The sequence below is a fragment of the Neopsephotus bourkii genome, unplaced genomic scaffold (assembly GCF_033783945.1).
Source record: "Neopsephotus bourkii isolate Nb327-2 ecotype Australia unplaced genomic scaffold, CSIRO-AGI_Nbou_v1 NB_1655, whole genome shotgun sequence".
NCBI classification, from domain to species: Eukaryota; Metazoa; Chordata; class Aves; order Psittaciformes; family Psittacidae; genus Neopsephotus; species Neopsephotus bourkii.
This window is the reverse complement of record NW_026902129.1, coordinates 4,993,007-5,015,632: the sequence shown is the minus strand read 5'-3', so window position 1 is coordinate 5,015,632 and position 22,626 is coordinate 4,993,007. Positions and strand designations below refer to the sequence as shown.

The window sequence follows — 22,626 nt, the reverse complement described above, 5'->3', positions numbered from 1 at the left end:
AAGAATGGTAGAGATACTGAGGAGTGCCTGATATTCCCAGCAGAACAGCTGACTATATGAATAGCTCAACTGATACCACTCTAGTGTTTTTCCACAGGTGAGAACTGCCAGATAATTCATGAAAAATCAGACAAGGATGGACAGGAACCAGGAAACTACACACATTTAAACCAATAAGAGAGCAGCTGTAGCAGAGACTTAACAGAGAAAAGAACTGACAATGGAGGAGAGAGAAAAATTAGGTCAGCAAGAGAAAAGTTCAGTGATAAACAGCTGAAACACAGTTTACAAGGTTCCTTTCGACTCTCCTAGTACAGCAGTCAATAAAAGGGAGGTACTGAAGCTGCTTATTAAAACTATTGCCTCCGTTTAACAACCATTTACTGTAAAACGCCCATAAGCTAAATGAATATATGGCAACCATATGAGACAGCAAGTGAGAGATGGACAGTTAGTGCCAATAGCATGTGGCTTGCAAGGCTCATTTTTACCTTAGAAAAACATTACTATGGAGAGTTACACTTGTTATTTCCTATCAGCAATTTTGATCATTTACTATATGCATTTTCATATCAGACAACACTAACATTACCTCTGGCAGAGAGTAAATCAGTGTGTATTTATATCAAGACTCTATCTGCTATTTTGCTTAAAATAAAAAGTAAAAAGCACATCATCTTCACCTAAAGTTTAGGGAAAAAGCAGAATGCACTGAACTGAGCCTGGAAATAACTGTTTTATTTCAGACATACAAAAAAACAAGCATCAGCGAAGCCCTTCAAGTTCCAACTCAGTGGCACAGAACCAAGACCTATAGTTTGAAATCTGCCAAAGCTTTTTGTTTCATGAGAGAAAACCCACCTGATTTCTCTAGTAAGTCATCACAGACAAATGGATCAATCACCACTTACAGAAGTGCAAGAAAATAATGCTGGGCAAAAACACCATGAGTGTTCATTTAGGCAGAAAAAGTTAAAAGGCAAGACTACTGTGATTTCACTGAAGATTTTGACTGTACTTCCCTGAATGCCACCACCCTTATTTTGTGAAAAAGCACACTGTAACTTCTGCTTTCTACTTTATCAGATGTTTATGGATCTTAAGGATCCTTTTTAGATCTCTAGACCAGTGTACGGAAGACCCCTTCTCCAGGGGGCCTGGGCAGTTAATGGAAAACCTATTAAGAGGTGTTTGTTCTTTTTCACAAGAGAAGAGCCAGACCTGACTTAAATAAACCTAATCAAAGTCTGCAAGACTTTATCGTATTTGGTTATACATTCTATTTGCTCAAGTTCTGCTCTGTTCCACAGGAAAAAAAAATATGTAAAGAGCTTCTTCAAACGAGTCAGCCACACACATTTCCTTCTAGTGAAGGAAATGCTGAATAACCTTACAAATGTTCAAACACAATTGAAAACTGCCTGAGAATACAACTGAAGAAGCTGGTGGGGAATGTATTCATACAGAACATACCTGTTTTTCTCTGACTGATTATACATTCATTGCCAGCTAACAAATGAACCTGCAAAGCTGTGGTGCTTGAGAATACCTAACAGTAAGCTCATTACAACTATAAATGGAAAAATAATGGACTTTTTCCTTTGTTGCCAGTTTCAAAAAGTTGAAAGAAAAAAATAATCATATTGCATCAGCTAAAACAAGGTGAAGAACAAAACAAGATTTTTTTCTTTTTAATGAAAACTTATGTCAAATCTTTCTGAAATATTCCATTTAGGAAAAAAGAGCTGAAATTAAGCAATAAGGTATTTGGAAATACCTTTCTTCTGTTTCAGCCCTACTCTTCTCATGTTAGAATAAAGTTTTTAAATGCCATATACAAACACTACATCTTAAAATAAATAAACAAATAAATGCAGGAAATAGAGGTTTTAAATGTTAAGCAGTACCTACTACCAAAGTAAGACCCATATTTGTTAATGATAACAACCAAAGGTAATGAGGGGACTAAAGCCTCTTCCCCCTTATCATGCCAGAGTATATGAAGATAAATGTAGGAACAATCACAAGCATCGTTTTCTGGAGAAGGGATGGAGGAAAACAATCTATACTAAGAATCCTTATAGAGAAAGACAGCGTTTTCAGTCTGAAATTGCAAAACTGTGCTGACCATGACCAAGAATATACAGAGGATAAAAGGCATCCATTTTCATTCACCTTAAAGAAAAAAATACCTCCAACAGGGCAAAAGCTACAAAGTATGCTAACAGAGAACCAAGCTTACAAACAGCACATATTCAAGCAGATCTTTAAAGTTTGCAAAGAAAAAGTTCAACAGTTCATTTCCCTCACTCTCCATAGTTCAGATGCGAGTATTCAACCATGTGTCTTATAATGTCAGAAAGAGAAAATCAAGCTATGTTTGCTGCTCATGAGCTGTGAAGATGATGGCTAAAATTCAGACACATAAACCTAAATAGAACTACCCAGTGTAAAAACATACTGAAATCTAAAAGAAACGTGGAAACAAGTTGGATGGTTAGCAGACTTGTTAACTATCCCATCCACTGTCAGAAGCAAAGCTACCTCAAATGATTGTTTCAGCTGTGTGTTTCCCCCACATTTAAATCCCCGTATATTCAAAGTGTGGTTACTCACAGCAATTCAATAAAACTGCTAGGAATATAACATGATTTCATAAAATATACACTTCAAAATGGTTCTTCCTTTCTGCCAGATGGTATTTTTATGCAGTTCCATTATTTGGATGATCAGAAAAGTCTGAGCAGACAACTTAGGGCCACATCTATTGTAAGTAATGAAGTATCATAAGAGGATGAAAGGATTTCTTTAAGCAGATCACGACTGCATTAGTGTCTTCACCATTTAAATTAATCTTCACATAAGTACCAAAAAGTGTAATAGCAGAAATAGGTATGCATACATTTATATACATACAGAATAGTACTTTATTCACCACAGGATGTTCCAATAGCAGTCATGACACTTTAAGGGTCTCTGGCTCATACTAGTTTACTGTTATTTTTTTAAATCTATGTTGGTGAAACAAAATGTCCAGGGTTTACACTGAATCTGGCCAAGTAAAACTTACTCGGATTCCACAAAAGGGAAGTGCAAGCAACTTTCTCATCTACCTTAAGTAGTCCCTTTAATGTCTGGATGCAATAGATGGTTTTGGACAGGACAGAGGTCTCTAAGTATATATGGCGACTGTGTAAGACAGCACACGAGAGATGGACAATTAGTGCCAATAGCATGAAACAAAGCAAAGGTTATTTCAAATGAGGATCACAGAAAATTTTCTAACAGTAAGTATAGCTGAATGTGGAATTAATCACCAAAGGAAACAATGGCCTAAGTCAATGTCACTGCAGGCAGGCAGGATTAACTACACCAACGATTACTCAAATGATCTGTTCAGCCCATAGTTCTTAGCACTTCAACATTTCCTAATAAGTTCTTGCAAACATTCACTTGGCTCATCCCTTAACAGCATGTGCAAACCTTATTTTGGTTCTTGTAACATGATTACATGAACAAGGTTTTGTTCACTTTATTATCTGGAGAGTAAATGCTCTCAATACAAACATCCATTATTTCATAACCCCCTGAGGAATGTGGTTATTATCTTTCCTTCTTTTTCCTCCCTTCCTGAAAAGATCAGTCACCCGTCAGGAAACTGAAACAGCAATATCTGACATAGCACAATGCAAGTAGTATAGCAAATAAGTGAAACAAACAGATCTGCAAACACGGCTCAGGTGACATGTGTTCAGTTCCACTGCTTCCTAAGGATTAGCAAACAGAGCTAGTCAATGAATGGAAACAGCTCAGTTGCCAGCCATTCAAGGAGCTTTATCATTGTTTCTGCCACCTATTTGCCTTGAGTATATTGAGTACTTGCAGAACTTCCTGCTGTTTGCAAGTTATTTTTTTTTTCAATTATATCCTGCGCTTCACAAATGAATCATCTGGAATTTGAGTATTCTTACCATCAGACACAAAAGTGCATCAAAAAGATACAGACATCCAGTTTCGATGCAGAAAATCAACACAGCCAGATATATAAACCTCTGCGAACAAAGGCATCAGTGAGTGCTTTCCACTCACTGGATTTCAGCACCCAGAAGGCCTCTGAACAGTTATCTTGAACAGCGTAGCCAAAGACTATGCAATAGTATCACTATTGCCATTTCTGTAGCATTCATCTGCCACAGGACGGAGATTAAGGGAACTATTCATATGGCAATGATCCTGCAGGAGCTTATTATGATCTTCATGAATCAGTAGTAAAATGCGCTACACTGTAGTTGTCATAGCCTCCAGATGCCATGTCTTTGCTGCCTGTCTCAAAAATTCATAAAAGTGGGCGTGATGGAAGATGTATGTCACATGCATTTGCTCTCTGTCTCCAAAAGAGCATGAATCTGCCATCAGTTTTGACTTAACTGATTCGCTGGCTATTTTGCCTTTGGTTATATTGCTTTCTTTTCCGCAACTTGCTTTTTGATAAATGATGTTGCTGCAAGTGTAAAGATCCTTATCCCCTTTACAGAGTATGAAATAGATCATTTTAAAATAAAAGCTAAAGCTCTCATTGACTATAAAGTGTTGTTTATGTTATCTAATAGCCTACTTGTTGTTGTCCTCCAAGCTTGTTTTTCCCATGCAACCCCTCCATTAATATAGCCATTAACCAGGGTATTTAGCCGATTTTAATATTTTTTACTAAGTCAGTTTTGCCTTATGGAGAATAAAACACTTCTCTAAATTCTACGTCGCTGTTTATTCACAGATATAAATACAAAAAATATTCTGAATCTTCTTGTAGAGCAAGGCCCTAAGTATTTTTTGGTGACTTCTATGAGCTCTTCTGTTAGAAGACAACCCCATAGATCTCATCCATGCAAAATACAGAGTTGTAGTTTCAGTCACAGCCCATATGTCAAACTTAAAGCAGAACAAAACAAAACTGGAAGAAGACGACTTGGTAATGCTGTGAACTGCTCCAGGGAACAAGTGTGAGTTCTTAGCCCTCTCTGGAAATCAAACCTCTTTTTAAACTCTAATTGGCTGGGCAAGGAAGAACATGGATTTCACCTCTTGTACAAAAGTAAAACATGTATCTTCTGTGCATATTCAAGCAAAATAGGAACCAGAAAACATGGCAATTAAAGGCCTGACTTTTGAATTACCAACTCAGTATGACAAAGTACTTCCCTTAATGCTCTGAGACTAATGACCTGGTTGCACTGATGTGCAAGGAAGGAGCTTTCATACAAAGTCTGTAACTTCCCAGTTAAACCCTGCCTGCAGTGTCAGAAAATACCTGCTTTTTGTATTTGAGAATGTGTCCTTTTAAAGTATCTAAATAAAAGAATATAGTCCACATGAATCTACAGAGAAAAACTGTGATTGTGATACATTAGGCAGCCTATTTATTTAGGTAATTATTTAGGTAATTTATTTCCAAAATTTGGGGCTGATCTGGCTAGAAACCAGGCTTTTGAAAATTACTGATTATCTAAAGGGCCAAGTCATTCAATGACAGCAAGATTAATCTGGAAATCACACTGGTTAATGACATCGCTTGTATTTACATGCTTATATTCATGTGCACTTCTAATTGTAAGGCTGAAAACTCTGCATCTGCCAAGGGACACATCTACATGGAGTGATGTTGCACTATACACCTGGCTCAAAAGGATGTATTTGAAGACAAGTTGGGAACGTGTACATATTACTCCCTGTTCCAGTAGTCATAACAAAGGGCTGCCTTTCTCTATCAACACAGTGAACTTTTAGCTCTTTTGAACTACTCTGCTGATATCTACTGATAGCATTTTGGGGACACCCCAATCCCTGTACATAAAAAAACACACCGCATTTTAGGAAAGGTTTTGAAAGAAAAGCCCCTGTACACATCAAAATGTAAAATATTATTATTATTCTTATAGAAATAAACCAACAGCCCAACAGTCACTGAATTCACTTCTAATACAAACAGACCAGCAATAATCTGTCAGTAAAATTACAAAATTGCATTTGGCCATGTCACTTCTTCTGTGAAGACAGATTTTATCAGCATTTTCATAGTTCCACACACTGTTTCCTTGACAGATGCTTTTTATTCTCTTACTAATGTCTGTCAAGCAAGCACCTCTTCATCAAACAACTGAAATCATTTTGTCAATAAGCTGTGTCTTACTTTTCCCTCACGTTCCTTGTAAGCCTCTAAAAGCACCGTTTCGTGTACCTACAGTATTTTGTTCAGCCATTTCATCAAAAGAAGATTGTACTTTAACCTGTAAACATTTCTGGAAAGATCATGGGGTTTATTGCTTGATTCTGCTACACTTTTCCTGCTAAGGTGTCATATTTCACCTTAAACTAGATGTTGGTTTCTTGTATCAAACACCTGAATTTGCATTTGATAAACAAGTAAGGAGGTATACTTAAAAGTACTTAGCATGCTACAAAATTAAGCATGCTGTACTGTTTCGTATCCTTGAAACAGCATGTAAACCATTTTAGCAGTGTGATGGTAAACACTTGTTTATTAGGAGTCATGTACTTGGTAATCACAGTGGTACGTAAAATTTCAGAAGCTCCATTTCTTTTTGAGTAAGAATCAACTTTAGAATAACGCACAGTTCCTCAGAAAACAGATATGCTGTTGTGTTTTAAGGAATATATCTAACATCCAAGCGTGCCCACAGCAGAGCAGCACCAACGTCACACTGAGTTCGATTTAATTTCTCAGATAAGTTACTGAAGCTGATGGGAAATACATCTCTGTGGTTTAATAAACATTTTTTAAATAGGCTTTCCTTCATTGCATGGAAGCTGAAAAAATAATACCAAACCTCTATTCTTCACGGTTCTTACTAGTGCTAAATTTATGTATATAGCCTTTTGATAATCTGTCCAAATAAAAACAACTGAAATCACAACGTGTTCTTCTTTTTTTGCTAGTTAGCATGGCAAAGTGATCCCACATCCCTTAAGTCACACAGTGAAGTCAATAAATGAGACTTCCAGATCTGTGCTCCTCACACTACTCTAAACACCTGGTTATTGAAGGACAAAACTCAAATAGCTCCTTCCAGCTCAAACACCAACAAAGCCACAATACTGCCTAAAAAATACATAGAGGGAAGTAGGACATCAGTCACTTAATCTTTTGCAGGTTTGCAGACTTTCTTTAAATGCTGGCTAGATTGAAGTCAAGGAAGGGCATTTAGAAACTGCCTTTGTATTTCTCTAAAATGTAATCAGTTCTGCTCTTAATTTTAGAAGCATTTGTACTACTGCTCATCTGGATTTCAAAAGAAATCCTAATGTCATAGTCAAATACTAAAGGAAAAACCTCTGAAAAACATGTCATGAATTTAGAGAATGTGAGCTACTCCAAGAGACTTCATAGCTATTTGCTTTAATTTAATCTCTAGTACCAGGCAATAAATTATGTTCTGTTTCCCAGCTGTTCTCTTCAAGACTCAACATTTATCTGAATACCATGTTTCCTTCAACTGGCCTGTCCAAGCTTGTATAATAGTTTAAGTCTTCTGCAAGACAAAATGTGAAGATCAAAAGGAGCAACTTGAAAGTGCTACTATGAATTCCAATGTTGCATCTTCCAGAGAAGAACAAACTAGTAACCCAGAGTTAAGGTTACAATAAATATTTCATGAAGCCCTGGTCAATATAACTAGCAAACCCAGAACATCTTAACCTACCTACACAAAAGTACTTGAGACTCAGATTTAATCTGAGATCCAAACCGAGGTTTTTCTCTTTAGGGGAAGAAGAAAGTATGATCATGGGAAAACTTACAATAGGAGCAGCCGTAGACTTCAATTCTTAACCCAATTTGTCCCTCTTCATTCCAGTCCAAAGGAACTATCCGTACATAGCGAGCAATAACTGGATGTTGTAAATCATGCCGGACCACACTATCAGAGTTTGTATTTCCAGGAAATGCCTAAAGAAAAGAAGAAAACAAAATCATTGTATTACCTCTATCTCACATGCTATAAAGGTGAAAACATTACATAGTGAAATCCCTTGAGTGTCTAAGACACACTCAAGTTTGGTTTACACATTTCTCTGACAGTTACCAAATTATGAGTCAATTTAAAATTTCACAACAATACCCAAACAGTAGCATGAAGACCTCTTCATCCACAACAGGTATGTTGAATTCATGGGCTAGCTGCTGCTAGGTAAGACAGTAATCCATTTTGCATTACTAATTTGTTAGTTATTAACATGTCAATAAAATTGTCTAAGGGGTTTCTGGAGAAAAAGATACTCATCCTCCATCAGTAAGATTACACGCACCAGTCACTTTTCTGCAAATATGAACACGGAAATAACTTTATTCCTAAAACAGACAGGGATCCCTCAGATTTCCCAAATTCCTAGGAATTTTTAAATCTTCCTTTACTTTTGATGTATTACACACTGGAAAGTGAGTGTCATTTCTTTCTTATCTATAGCTGCCACTCAAAGCACAGAATATTTTTGGTCAATAAAATTAGAAATGAGGAAAGGATGAAGAGCTCTCAAGGAAGTTTTAAAAATCAATTTAGCACTTGGTTTGTAGGTTTGTACCTACTGGTAAAATATTTCATAGCATCAAGCTTAAAAGTAAACACCTATTAGTTACTACTTTTGTCGGTTTATGGATACTTTTGTGCATCGTCACTAACAAAGGGATTTTTACTACAGAGAAAATATACTCAGTAGTAGTATCTACACACTTGCCATCTGAATAACTACATTAGTCTTGTTCTAGGAATTGCTGAACTTCATGAAGGGAATAAAGAGTTTGGTCCTTTAAAAAAATACAGATTCTAGTGAATATGCAAGGTAATGCTTCCCATTTCAAGAGCAATTTCTGTTTGGCCGTGTCTTAATTTTGTCATTCTTGGCATAATCTTAGCAAACATCTCAATATAGGTTCTTGATGGTTGGTTGAGGGTTTGTTTGTTTAGTTTGCTAAACGTATTAAGGGATAAGGAAGCTGAATACAGGAGGTATGATATTTCCTATACTATTTGATTAAATAATTGATGAAAACCAATCTTCAAAATAAGCATGATTTTCTGTAGCTCTCCAAACTTTGTGCCCCAACTTGTGCATTACCAGTCCTTTGTTAGAATGAGTTAAGAGACAAAACCAGTAGGTATTTGATATTTTGAGGGTTTCTGTCAGTATATGATCCAGCAAACTTTGCTAAACATATAAACACACTCAAAAGTGTACAGAGCAGTCTGTCATTAGTTTCCCAGACTATTAAAATGCATTCCATTGGTCTCTAACAGAACAATACCCCTCAAAACCAGCTTTCATTTAGATAAATGTGGTACAGTAACAAATGCTCTGTGGATAATGCAAACATCAGGCCAAGATCCATCATTGAAAGGCTAAGAAATCAATTTACAAGAGCTCGTACATCACATAATATTGCTGGAAAATGTCCTTTTCTGATCAAGATTTGTACATAGACTCAGAAAGACAAGTTTTTATGAAGATTTGAGTTTCTACAATTTTCAAAACCACATTTTTTCTTTGTTAACGAATAGTCTAATAAGATTTAAAAATATAATTCAGACCCAAAGCTCTAATAGGAAATCTGTTTTAACCAGGGGGTGAATCTCTGGCTAAAAGAAAATAAATATATGAACACACAGTAAGAAATTCCCTTAGAAACTATTTTTAAGAACAAAGTGGCAATATGCATCTAAATTAAACAATTTTTTTTCAGATTATTAACCTCCTGAACTCACTGAAGTATTATTGACAGATATGTCTGGTTTTCATAATTAACATGGTTTTTCTTTAACCTAATCTGGGAAAATGACCAAAATGGCTCACATGTTTGTAAGACAGGTAGCACTGTTTCACCCGCTCAGCTCCAAAACCTACTGTCATTTCTTAGCCTGTACTGGATACTGACTGCTGTAAGCTGCTCTACGTTTCAGCTCACATTGCAATAAAAAGGCAGGAGTGTTCTGAGTTACAACCACTTCTCTCAAAGGCAGTGCTCCACAGGACAGCAAAATAATAGGAATGAAGAAAGGTAAGAAAATATGCCCCCAAATCCTTCCTAAACACTGCTTTTGAACAGAAGTTGAACAGAGTTTTCAGAAGTACTCACTAAGTCTTTTGCTTCCTTAGGAGTAAAAATTGCTCAGCTCCAAGTATTTTTAGAAGATTACCAGGGCAGGTTTATAGGACAGATAATATCTTTTAATGGGCCAATTTATTAAGAAAAAAAGCTTTGGCATAGGAGCTTTCTTCAGCAGAAGCAGCAGCAAAAAGCTGCATGATCTCTGAAATTCATTTTGGTTTTATCAACATGCTTCAACCACAATATTGTGCAAAAAGACACAGTAAAGACATTCAGTATCATTTTCTTTGCATAACAGACCTGAGAGAAGTGAAGGTAATTTTGAAATTTGGAAGGAAAGTTAGGGAAATTAAGATTCAGACTCAGTTTTGTTTCCATATTTACAGAACAATGATACTCTCTATCAATACTTAGAAATGTTATTGCTAAATCATAAATTTCTAGCAGTATTGCAGTAAAGTAACATACAGCTTAATACTATTATTTAGGTAAAATTGACAAAAATGGGTTTAGTTTCCTCTAAGGCTACAGTTTTGCAATAGCGTTCAGTCCTCAACTTTATGGATACAGAAGTACAAATTCTCTTTCTGGGAAAATGCTTTGATCACCTTTTAGAATAAAGGATTAAAAAGCAATTCTCTGCAGTAAAAGATTATGTTAGAAGTAAGGAGGCTCAAGCTGAATGAAATATTATTAAGTGAATGAACCTGAAAGCTTTCTTTAACTGAAGAAGAATGAGAGAATGTTGGTCAACCAAATGAACAAAAGGGTGTTTGCAATCTTTCAACCCTTTAGTGAAGCAGAGAAAGAAAAGACATGCTTCACACCCAGAAAATCACCCCCTCTGTAATAGAGAGCATAACATGCTTAAGGGGAAGATGAATTCTTCATCTGACTTACAGGTGAAGAGTTCTCCACTGAAATTAGTGATTTATTCAAGTATTAAAACAACTAATAATTAGCAAGTATGAAAATTGCTTTAATATATGTAGGGTGATGTAAAAATAGGACTATGCATGGAATAGTAGGATGACATTTCCAGTTAGGAGGATGAGAAACTGTTTTGTTTTCCATAATTGTGTTTAACTACTAGCATTTTTTTTCATTAATTCTATACTTACTATTATACTTGACAGACATATTTCGCCACTGGCATTTTAAGCAAAGGGCCTGCATTTATGAAAATAATCTAGGCTTCTAGTTTTACTTTGACACAGCAACAGTGAAAACACTACAGAGTCTATGTTCTATGGCACTACAGCTCTATAAATGGCTCTCCTAATGAGGAACAGGATTTGCATGTAAAACCACATTAATAAAAGCACAGTATTAAAAAACATAATGGAAACATCCACAGAGAGACAGGAGATGTCTGTAGGAAACATCAGTGGGTTTTCTTTGAGGACTCCAAGGTGGAGTTGGCTAACCTTATGACTTTTATTTTATAGAATATCCCCCAAATTCCAGACAAGTACTTTTTCAAAACCTAGGATGACGAACTTTGAGAAGTTGACAGCTTTGTGTATGGCTGCACCCTCTGCCCACATAGCACAGAAAACCTGGAAAATTTTGTTCTTCCCTTGAGTTCTCATAGACCGCACCACTGAGGAGCGGAGCGGGATAGGATATGTGCTGGGAGCTCTCGCCTGCACTGCTGCGGAAAAGTGCTCAGCAGAGCAAGGCAGGGCAAATCCAGGAGCCCTGGAAAAAATCCTATCACGTACTGGTTCTGCACAAGCTGACTGAACATTTCCAAAAACCCCCACATACTCCTTAACTGCCATTAGACAATGGAGTCAACCTGTAATTATCTGCTGAAACATTTCTCTGCCTGATACCTAAGAAAATCCAGCCCAAATATGCTACATAAGCTGCAACAGTGAGAACAAAAGGACTGGGTAAAGCAAAATGTTATGAGGGTAACTTCAAGGGGGAAGGGGAGGGAGAAAGAGTTAAGAACAACATCTGGTAGGAAAACCAGTTGCAGAAGGAAAGACAAATAGGAAATCAGCAGGAAAAAAAAACCCGAATGGGTCAGAAAGCAAGAAATTTGGGTCTGGTCTATTCAGCTCAGTTTTGACACATTCCTGTACTTTCATATCCTAGTGCCACGTGCAGTGAGAATAGGTGATACGAAGCAGTAGTCTTTTGCTTGAAGAACCATTTCTTCATTCTCTCTATTGAGCAGCAGAATCAGTAACACTACAGCTTGCACACTCTTCCCTTAAACCAAAGCAAAGAAAGTATTTTCAAAGCAAAACATTTCTACAGCATCCTTTATAATCAGCTCACACAGTAATGTAAATTAGTAACACAGAAAAACAGTATCTGAAAGCACTAAAAGCTGTAACAGGATTTCCCCTTATTCCAAATGATTAAAACCTCAGATGAGAACTTCAACAAGTGCTGAATCTCATCTTTGAGACTCATTGTTATAAAATGACCAGAGCTTCTAAGAACTCAGGATTAAAACACTTCAATAAACTAAACATTCTAATCTTGCTGACAGTACTCTGTGCTCATATCACTTGATTCTACCATTGGTGGTATCAGTACTCCCAATTTCAGTATGGTTAGCTACATCCTTCCCTTAACTACACACATCTGTCAAGCAAGTTACCCATGCAACAAGTGTAGTATCACCAATTTCTGGAAAACTAGTCACATACTCAGAGTAAGGAACATTTAGTAACAGACTTTTAATACAACTGAATACCCATTTTTTCTGTGCCCGAAGTATTTCCTAGAATTTTTTAAACAGACCCATAATTTAGATAACATCCCTCCCTTGAATTCTCTACTGATTCCCAGGGGGTTTGCTTTCAGGATTAAATTCTGTTGTTGCGTACTAAAATCATATTCTAACCATGTGTGCATTGTCCCTGCCCATGGCAGCAGGGTGGAACTAGATGATCTTTAAGGTCCCTTCCAACTCATTCTGTGATTCTGTAATTCTATGTATGCATCATAATTAGATGTATAATATCATGTAATTGTCACTACATTCAAAGAACAATACCAAAAGCTGTATTTACTGCCTTTTACCCTTTCACATCTCCCAGCAAAACAACATGATTCATCAACATAATATTATTGGCTTTTATAAAAAATATGCTAACATTATATAGCCTGCTTAACCGTTGCTAGACTTACAGAGAACCCGACCTCAACTTGCAGGAACATTTGTTTTAACAAGGGCCTCAAGAAATCCCCAAGTCCCAAGAAATCTCTAAGGGACAATTCCATCTTCTGTTCACTGATGACTTGTAGAGATTTCAGTTTTGTACACTGATTTCTAGACAACATTTTTAAAACATGGGAGACAGAGCAGTGAACGAATCACAGAGCAAAGTGCAATGCCCTGGATATAATTTCAGATACGTGAAACAGAAATTGCAAATATGGATTTCATATTCCTATCTGTCACTGAGCTTTAATTTGGTGATTGGCGCTGTAGGTTTTATTTAAAAATCACAACAAATACATACAAACAAATTAACAAACAAAAGAAATCACCCGCACAATCAGTGTTTCCAGAACATGATTAATATTAACTGGCTGCAAGTGAAATGCTCTCTTCTCCTCTGACACAATTATGGGATATTGTCTTTGTTTAATTTATCTTGAGTAATGAAGCCTAAAGCCAAATCACAAAGAACTACCTTTTCATTTTCATCTTGCTTATACACCCCAAACCCAACACTGAATTCCCTTTCTCACACTTCTATGTATGAATTGTTCATACCTTATTATGAGTAGAAGCATTAACAAGACAGCAGTGCATTTTGCTAAGAAAAGTGACTGCTTTCCAGGACAGAACAGCAATTCTTTGTTAACTTTTTATCACATGAACATATGAGGTAGGACATCTCTGAATGCACATCTGTATGGACTGGTTTGGTTTTGGGTTTTACTTTTATTCCCCTGCCAATCCACTCAATCCCCCATTCCTGTAGTGACAGGACAAGGAGTAATAGGTTCAAATTTAAACAGGTGAAATTTAGGTTAGATATAAGGAAGAAATTCTTTACTATGAGGCGGCCCTGGAATAAGCTGCCCAAAAAAGTTGTGAATGCCTCATCCCTGGGAGTGTTCAAAGGCCAGGTTGAAGAAGGCCTTGAGCAACCTGGTCTAGTGGAAGATGTCCCTGACTGTGGCAAGGAGTCGGAACTGGGTAAGTTCGAGGTTCTTTCCAACCCAAACCACTGTGATTCTGTTCACCTAACCTTTAGACTTGAGAACAAGAGGACATAAACTGTTTTACTTTACAGGACTTCATAGATGGCATCAAAGCAAAGACACCAAGAGTCACTTCTCCACATTCTGAAATTGAACATAATATTGCAGAGATGTGCCAAATAGCTCACCAGCAAATACCTGCTTCCCTTTTGGTGTGGACACCAAACACAAGATTAAAAACTTCTCATATTGTTATTCACAAAGTTAACAGATTATTTCCAGGTCTGCATCATGAACAAGAGATTTCAACTCCTATACTGAACCATGTTGAGTTTGTTCAGGATGACACAAAATGGTGAAAATTAAAGTTTTTCTTTAAACCCAAAATATACAGAACAAATATTAAAATAACATTAGGGTTGTAAGGTCAACGCTGTTAGTAGAAGTACTGTTTGCTACTGAGTCTTAATGAATTCCTGAATAGCATTAGGATAATAATTTATTTCCATAATTACATGCTATTTATTCCCCACAGATTTATGCAATACCCCAATAGAAACTTGTCATTATCCATCCCGATACCCTAAACAACTGACGTTGCAATACCTTGAGGTTTTAGGGTGGTTTTGTCCTTTTTAACTGTATCTGTATTCAACAAACAAACAAACAAAACCCAGATGAGCTTAATCTGGAATTTCCCTTTGCTGAGCAAAGTCTTTCTTTGTCTTTGTCGATTTGTCCCCAAGGTTTAAGATCCAGTATTTACACTTAGATTTAATTTGTGAAAATACATCCCTCCAGCCACTGAATGCTACATCTCAGCTGTCAAGATCGACTGACTGCATCATTAGTAAAAAATTCTAAACACATTGGGGAGTAATCATTAACTTGCTCTTAGTCCTAACTAAACTGAACAGAGTTTAACTCTGAGACATTTCAGGTCACAGGACAGACCCTCTCCAGGGATAAGATGAGGTTAAATTATGAATAACACTAGTATCTTCAAGATAATTCCTTTGTTTGCATGAGAAACTGACACATGTGCAGTGCCTGAACCTCTGGACTGACAGATGGGAAAGGATTGTCTTTCATGAAGGACACATAAGTTGTGCCCTATAGCACAGGAGCTGGACTCTTGTGACACCTCCAATTTGATGCTGGACAAGTTGCAAAACACTTCGCAGTGGCACTTAGTGTAGTTTCCCAGGCACGCAAAATTATTTGGCATTTTTTACTTAATCCTTCACAGTTTCAGTTCCACATATAAAATAGGGGGGTAAAAATTAATTTGTTTTATAGGATTGTAAAAATAAAATAATACTTATTAAGCACTTAGTCAAGTATTCACATGGGTGCCTAAATTAGAAGCCTGAACCTTTTGTGGTCAGTGAAGCAAAGGAGGAGGTAGGAACTAAATGAAAAGCTTGCTACTCTTCACTGGCAACACAGTAAAACATAGTTCCTGGGTATAATATAAATGTATTCTATAAAATGGAGAATATAATCAACAACTTAGTTCCAAAAGTTACTTTGTGACTGATTCATGATAGAAGAAAAAGAATACAAAAATACAAAGAATACAAATACAAAGAACACAAAAAGCAGTGCGAACAGCAAACTGTCAGAGAGACAGAATAAAAACTACTTTTCTCCCAGGGAGTTGTGAGATTCATTAGTAGACAAAGAATTAATTTTGCTACATCTTTTGTAGAATGAAAGTGACAGGCAGAATGTGTTTCCAAGCTAACGAAACACAACTGCAATCATTACTGAAATAGTAACAGCAACTATCTGATCCCTGGCTGCTGGGCTACAAAGCTCAATAGTAACAGGATTTCTCATGTTGAGAAGGACAAGCACAGAGGAAAGCAGTGTGGTCCATCCTTTGGGGTTTTTTTCCTAATACTGATGTACATGTCAATTTTCACACACTTTGATGCTTTTTGAATAGCTTTTAAGTGATTTTCAGAACAACGGTATTTATTCTTTGTACTCCAGCCTGGTCTCAAAGCTTCTTGTGTCTCTTCTACACAACTCCACTAGTTGAGTGTGTTATCTATAAGAAACTCTGCAAACAAAGAAGTTGAGCCTGATCTAGTGAGTGCACTTTTGAGAGGCAGGCACAAAATCAGCAATGTCATTCCACACCCCATGTACATGTCATGGATTTAAACGAAAAAGGTAGATTTAGATTAGTTTGTGGCCCAGAATATACACAAAAAATCTAAACCAAATGTAAGTAAGGGAAACACCAATGAGAAGGATGTGGGTCCTTTCTAAGACTCAGTACAAGGCTAAAAGGGCTCCAAATGCAGTGTCGTAAGAAAAATTGCAAACAAGCACAAAATTCCTACTTCAGAAAGAATACCTGGAGTAGGACACTTTAGAATACTCCTTTCAAATGGATCAAAAGAATATTACTAAGCAATCCTCAAAGGCAGAAGTAGTTTGTGACAGTGTTCAAACACACCTGCCTGTATGCCGACTTGCATCTGAAAGCTGTTCATCTTTCTAGGGAAATAAGGGCAGTATTAAGTGCTCTGCCTTTTGAACTGATACCAAAAAGCCGCAGTATTATTTTATAAAGGACTGTGCAACAAAATAGTCAAACTGTTACACGTTACCTCTTTCTTTAAGGGATTTCCTTCAGTTAACTTCTTATTTTCTTTTCCTCCTGCTAAGACAAAAGTGAAGATTTTGGAAGGGCTGCAGAATACTTGTGTCTCTGCTTAAATCCAACTCAGCCTTCATGCTAAAAGCACCTGATACCCACATCAGAAGTTTCGAGTAAAAAGTAATCTCTGATTGGAAACCTTGGGAATTTAGTAAACTGTTAAATGTCTTGCCAAAAGAGACCATAATACAATAAAAGATACTGAAGGTGCTATTTTTGTTCTGAAGTAAATAATCCAGTTTCGCCCCCTTACCTCTTTTCCAACCATATTACATTTTTCCCTTTGACAGAGATACTATGCTTCTCTGATTTCCTTATAATGCTGGTGTGTTAAGGTTCACATAAAGTACTATTCTGAAAGTGACTGTATAGCCATCTCTCAGGTCAATAACCCTCAAACAGCTGTAAACATCTGAAACAGGAGCTTCCACATAAACCCCTTGTTTGATAATCAGCAAAGGTGAATCTATTTTGAAAACAGTAATTGGAAGTGGAAAGGATTTTAAAATTTTGATCACCTGTCCACTTCTTTTCCTTCCTATTCATGACATGACCAGTGAGGTGATTTAATGGTTTTATTTGCTTGCAACAAAAACTTCTTAAATTTCATTTTAAGCAGTGTTACAAATCTTAGGGGATTGAACATTTAGAATCAATTCATCACTAATTGTGTGCAAGTGATTTTTTTTTTTTCCTCATGCGGCATGGGAAGTTTTATCTGACTCAGGTATTCTTGTTTATTGGGTCTTGGCAGCAAGGACACCGGAAGATTCCCTGACTAAGGAGGCAGTGACATTATGAGTTTAGTGTGACTTCATCACAGCCTCTTGAACCTATCCCTGACCAGAGCTGATGGCCTCTGCAGACACTGAAGGAAGAGTTGGAGGTCAATACAGCAACACATGTGCCATTAATAGCCTCATGTGTTTTACTACTCACATAAAAGCAAAAGTTGGAAATACTGATGTACAAAGATCCTTATTACTCAGGCCCAGTGATTGTCCTACATGATTTACTTGACTGTGATAAGAATTTCCAGCAGCACAGAGAAGTGCACTTCTGTTCCTGCAAAAAGGCCTAAAGTAATCAGGAAAAGGCTGGTATATACACAGTGAATCTTCTTGCATATTCTTATTTCCAAAGCAACACCACATTGACAATGCTGCTTTTCAGTAACTGCAGGTGTTCTTGTTATCACCAGCTTTCATAATAAATATACTATGATCTTCTTGCTATTTATTAGTCTGGTATATCCCTTTCTCCACAATTAACATGGCAGAAACCCAAAATACTTTGTGGTTACTTTTAGGAAGGAGGAACAGAAAGACAAAGAAACAAGGAAGGAAGCTCTTTACTGTTAAGGTGGTGAGGCACTGGAATGGGTTGCCCAGGGAAGTTGTGAATGCTCCATCCCTGGCAGTGTTCAAGGCCAGGTTGGACAGAGCCTTGGTGACACGGTTTAGTGTGAGGTGTTCCTGTCCATGGCAGGGAGATTGGAACTGGATGATCTTAAGGTCCTTTCCAACCCTATTCTATGATTCTATGAAGGATCTTCCTACCTCCCTGCCGTCTAGACTCATTTAGTTACTGCCTGAGTGTATTTTGAAAACATACGTGCAAGTGCTCAAAGTGGGAGATACTCAGAAATAAGAGGCTGTCAAAATGTTTCTCCTTAGGACTGCAGAAGGCACCTGCAGGAAACGTCTTTACAGCCATTTGATAACGCTCAGTAAATACTTGTAATAGTACAAACCCAGGAGCCAGGAATGATTGCTGGCAGTTGTGCTTTGCTGCCTAATTACTGAGTGAACTAATAGCCCAGTGTTTCTGAAACTCATTCCGTCTGTAAAATAGAGGTAATACTCACAGAAGTGCTTGCTGAGAATTAACTATTATTTATGCACTGATCCTTTAAAAACAAACAAAAAAACCCCAATCCATGAGCTGGTTTTACAGCCCTGCTCACTTAAAAAACCCAGAAATAAATCAAAAGACAGAGACTCATTGACTTTCATGGCCAGAAGAGAGCATTATGATAATCTAGTCTGCTGTTCAGCAGACACACAGTACCGACTCCCATGCAATAAGTTCAAGTAATGAGTTCTCAGCCTGGGCAAGAGTGCAATATTCATATGGTTATTCAGTCTTGCATTCAAAAGTGAAAGTGATAGAAAATCGAATCTATCACACCCCTATGGAAGCTCTCCAATGGCTACTTATATTCGGTGTTAACAGTACGCATTATTTCTAATTTGGCTTTGTCCGGTTTATTCATCTAGGCACTGGATCTCATTACATCTTTTATTATGTATCACAGAATGGTTCGTTATCATGGATAACTCCTCCTTTGCAAGAACCTGGCAAAACAGAAGAGAAAACACTGGCTATACTTCCATAACATCAAAATAATCAGATAATTAAGTAAATCCAATAATTTCTCTGGAACAGTTACCAAAATGACAACATGATCTGGCTTGAAAAATCTGGAGAGGCTTTCATTTAAAACCCTCCTTGACAGATGCATAAAGTCAGACTAAAACAACAGTATAGGTGTCCATTCATTTCTGTTGAATTCATTCTCTTGCTGTGTCACTTAGACATCATCGTCCAACCTTATCTTATATAGGATCACCCAAAGTTTTCCAATTTACTCACATCACGCGTTATTATCTGGCTGGGATTGCTATATTGTACTGTAACAAAAAACTTCCAGGCAGTCTCTACTGTGGTTCATACAAACACATCTGTGACTCAGGCATACAGACAATATGATAACACAATAGCTCATACTTCCATTTAAAAATTGTCATTTCTTTTTGTGCAATTCAAACTGATTGCTTAGAATAACGGATACAAATATTAAATATCTGTCATGTTAATACATCAGAGGCCATGGTGAATATCTAGTTTTTAGGAAGAATGTCACAGAAGTTCAATCCATCTTTGAATAAGATGCCTTTTTTGTTTAATTCAAAAAGCCCATTTCACACTCATCTATATACACAACACAACTGTTACTCTGTTACTCTGAGCTTGCTTAGGGAAGAATAGAAAGGATATACATTAGACAGGACAACAAAGCAGGGTAGAAAGAAAGCAGCAGTGATAGATCCTTGTTTTCAGCAGCTCTTCATAAATTCTCTTGGGAAGCCAACAGTTTCATTGAAGGGAATGAATCAATGGTCCTTCATAAAAACAAAATCGATTAGAAAGTCATTACCTGAAAATTAGCACTCAAAAAACAAAATTCCATTTTAAAGCCAATTAGACTCATGTCAGTACTAGGCTGAATTGCACTTGCATTGATGTATGCAAAATGATGAACATCCTCCATCTTTACAACATGTAAGGACTGAAAAATTAAATAACATGTTTATAGACACTACTGAATTTATTTTGTGCAAGCTATCTCAAGCAGCAGATGACTGTGCTTGGCTTTATAACAGGTTCACAATGTGCACCTCAAGCTGATAGGAATTACAACATTTCAGGAAACCTTACTCCTGCTTGCTGTCACAACAACACACAGGAAAACTGCTACTGTAAAAGCCACAGAGAGGGCTGAAGATAGGTTAAGTGCCCCAGCAGCCTCTTTCTCCCAGCAATTTGCCATAGTTCTGGCAGGATATGTGCTTTGTGCCACACTGCAAAGGCAAATAAATACTGCTAAGTGTTAAGAAGGAGGAGTAGACAGCATCTCCCAGAAGAGCTAAAATCTCCCCTGGGCTGCAGCAGTCAGACCATCTTGCTTTCCTATCTACAGTGATGAAGCTAATCCATCATGCCTGGGTCTGCAGTGCAGAAAGACTGGTATATCACTCCCTCCCTCCCAGGTCTGGGTAAGAGGAGACAGCAACTGCCTCCCAAAGGTGGAATGCTGCAGCAATGTTCAGGTAAGTACACCTCACAACATTGTGTCTTGCAAGGGAGAGAGCATTCCCCCTTACATCTACTACTAGAGTTTTAATCTTGAATACAGAAAATGGAGCTAGAAGAAACAAGACAAAGAAGTACTAATTTGTTACAGAAACTTAAGCACATCTTGATCCCATACTTAACAGGCATGCAGTTAAGTAGAATTAAGTTAAGTAGGTTAAATGGCTAAATGGTAAATGCCATCTTCAAATGAGATGCTTTTCTGAGTTGGGGTAAAAGGGTTCAACTTCAAGAGCTTCATTTAGGGGCACAATTGAAGTACCTAGTGACAGGCATTCTAGAATAACCAAGACACGCCCATCAACCCAGCAGATACACCACAATGTGCAGGAGGTCTGAGATGAGCCAATAGCTTGTGGCCACGCAACATGCCTGAGGTTTTTCAGCTGGTGTCGAGTACCTAAACTCATGAAATGATGCTGGGAGCACCTCTGTCTATGTATGAGGAGAATCCTGCCCTAGGGCTATTCAGTTGTCTTCCAGCACTATAAACATAGTTCAGAGAAGTTTAGATAAAGGTCTACCTGTTCTGGTACAGTTTCTTGTACATCATAACAAGTTATTTCATGCCCTAGGAATGTACAGAGTAGAAGGTTCACGTACAAATTCATACATATTTCGTCAGCTATATTGATTAGTGTGTTTGCCTTTGGTTTCAGTGATGGCAAAAGATTAATGCTTGGGAACAAAAATACCCAAACCCTATCAGATTAGATTAAAGCTGGGCTCCATTTGATCTGTGTCCACAAACTTAGCACCATGTTTAGACTTAATAATCAAGTCAAACAATGTGTCTCAAAACACCTCGCACTCCATCCACTATTCCAAACTCTAGCAGAGAGGCCATCATCTTGAGATATTAACCCGGATCTATGGAATGGTGCCGTAAACAGGAAAATGAAAAGTCAGAAATGAATAAAAATCATACAGAATGAAATTGTTTATTTTTTTTTAAGCTGTAGCTGGAGTTGTATGTTTACAAAATCCAGAACTGCCACACGCTAGGCTCTCATTGTCCCTCATTTAATCCCTAGCTAACAACATCTGTTTTTAAACACAATGCACCTAATACTACCTTTTCATACAGGATAAAAAATGGTTATCAAATCACAATTCACCTAAGTTAAGTGTCAGTGTAAGGTAGCGTAAAAATGGCCAGTACTAAAGAATATGTATGAAAAGTTTTTGAATGTTCATTTATATTTTACAACTGTAGCTCAGGTTCCTTGGCTCTACTTCAGAGTAAACCCAGTGTATCTGAGCAGAATACCCAGACTTCTAAGTCGCTGCTTGTGTTTTCGAAGGTGGTTTGCTCACTTGTGAGAGGTGCTCCTAAGAGGGAGGATTTCAGAACTATTCGCACAGCAGGAATACTGAGTGCCTTATCTTCTTCTCCAACAGGTCAATTAGTAAGTCAGCCCCGCTTTCTTTGCACATCATCTGTAAATTAGAATGCCGAGGGCTGACTTTTCACCTATCTGTTGTGTTAAGGGAAAGAACTACAGCAGTAAATGATGAGAATATATAAGAAGTTGGCTCTAATCACAGCTATGCAATGCTGTATTCCTGAAAGGAGCCTTAAACCCTCAGGGCTATGCAGGAAAACTGCTGTGTGGAGCTGTAACTAAGCACTTGCCTTTGACAGCTACATCTTGACATAATGTTTGAAATACCTAAGCGAGTGACCTGACTCATTCTGAGCTCAAGTGAGATGCTGAAA

The 22,626-nt window shown here is 37.4% G+C and overlaps 1 protein-coding gene across 1 annotated transcript in view; it reads right to left on the bottom strand.

Annotated features, from left to right (window-relative positions):
- Positions 1-22,626, bottom strand: part of CNTNAP2 (contactin associated protein 2) — a 1,027,100-nt gene that overhangs the window by 578,465 nt on the left and 426,009 nt on the right. Inside the window, exon 4 of the mRNA XM_061374850.1 lies at positions 7,816-7,963. Within this exon, the coding sequence (XP_061230834.1) occupies positions 7,816-7,963 (148 nt within the window). The remainder of the gene's footprint in view (positions 1-7,815; positions 7,964-22,626) is intronic.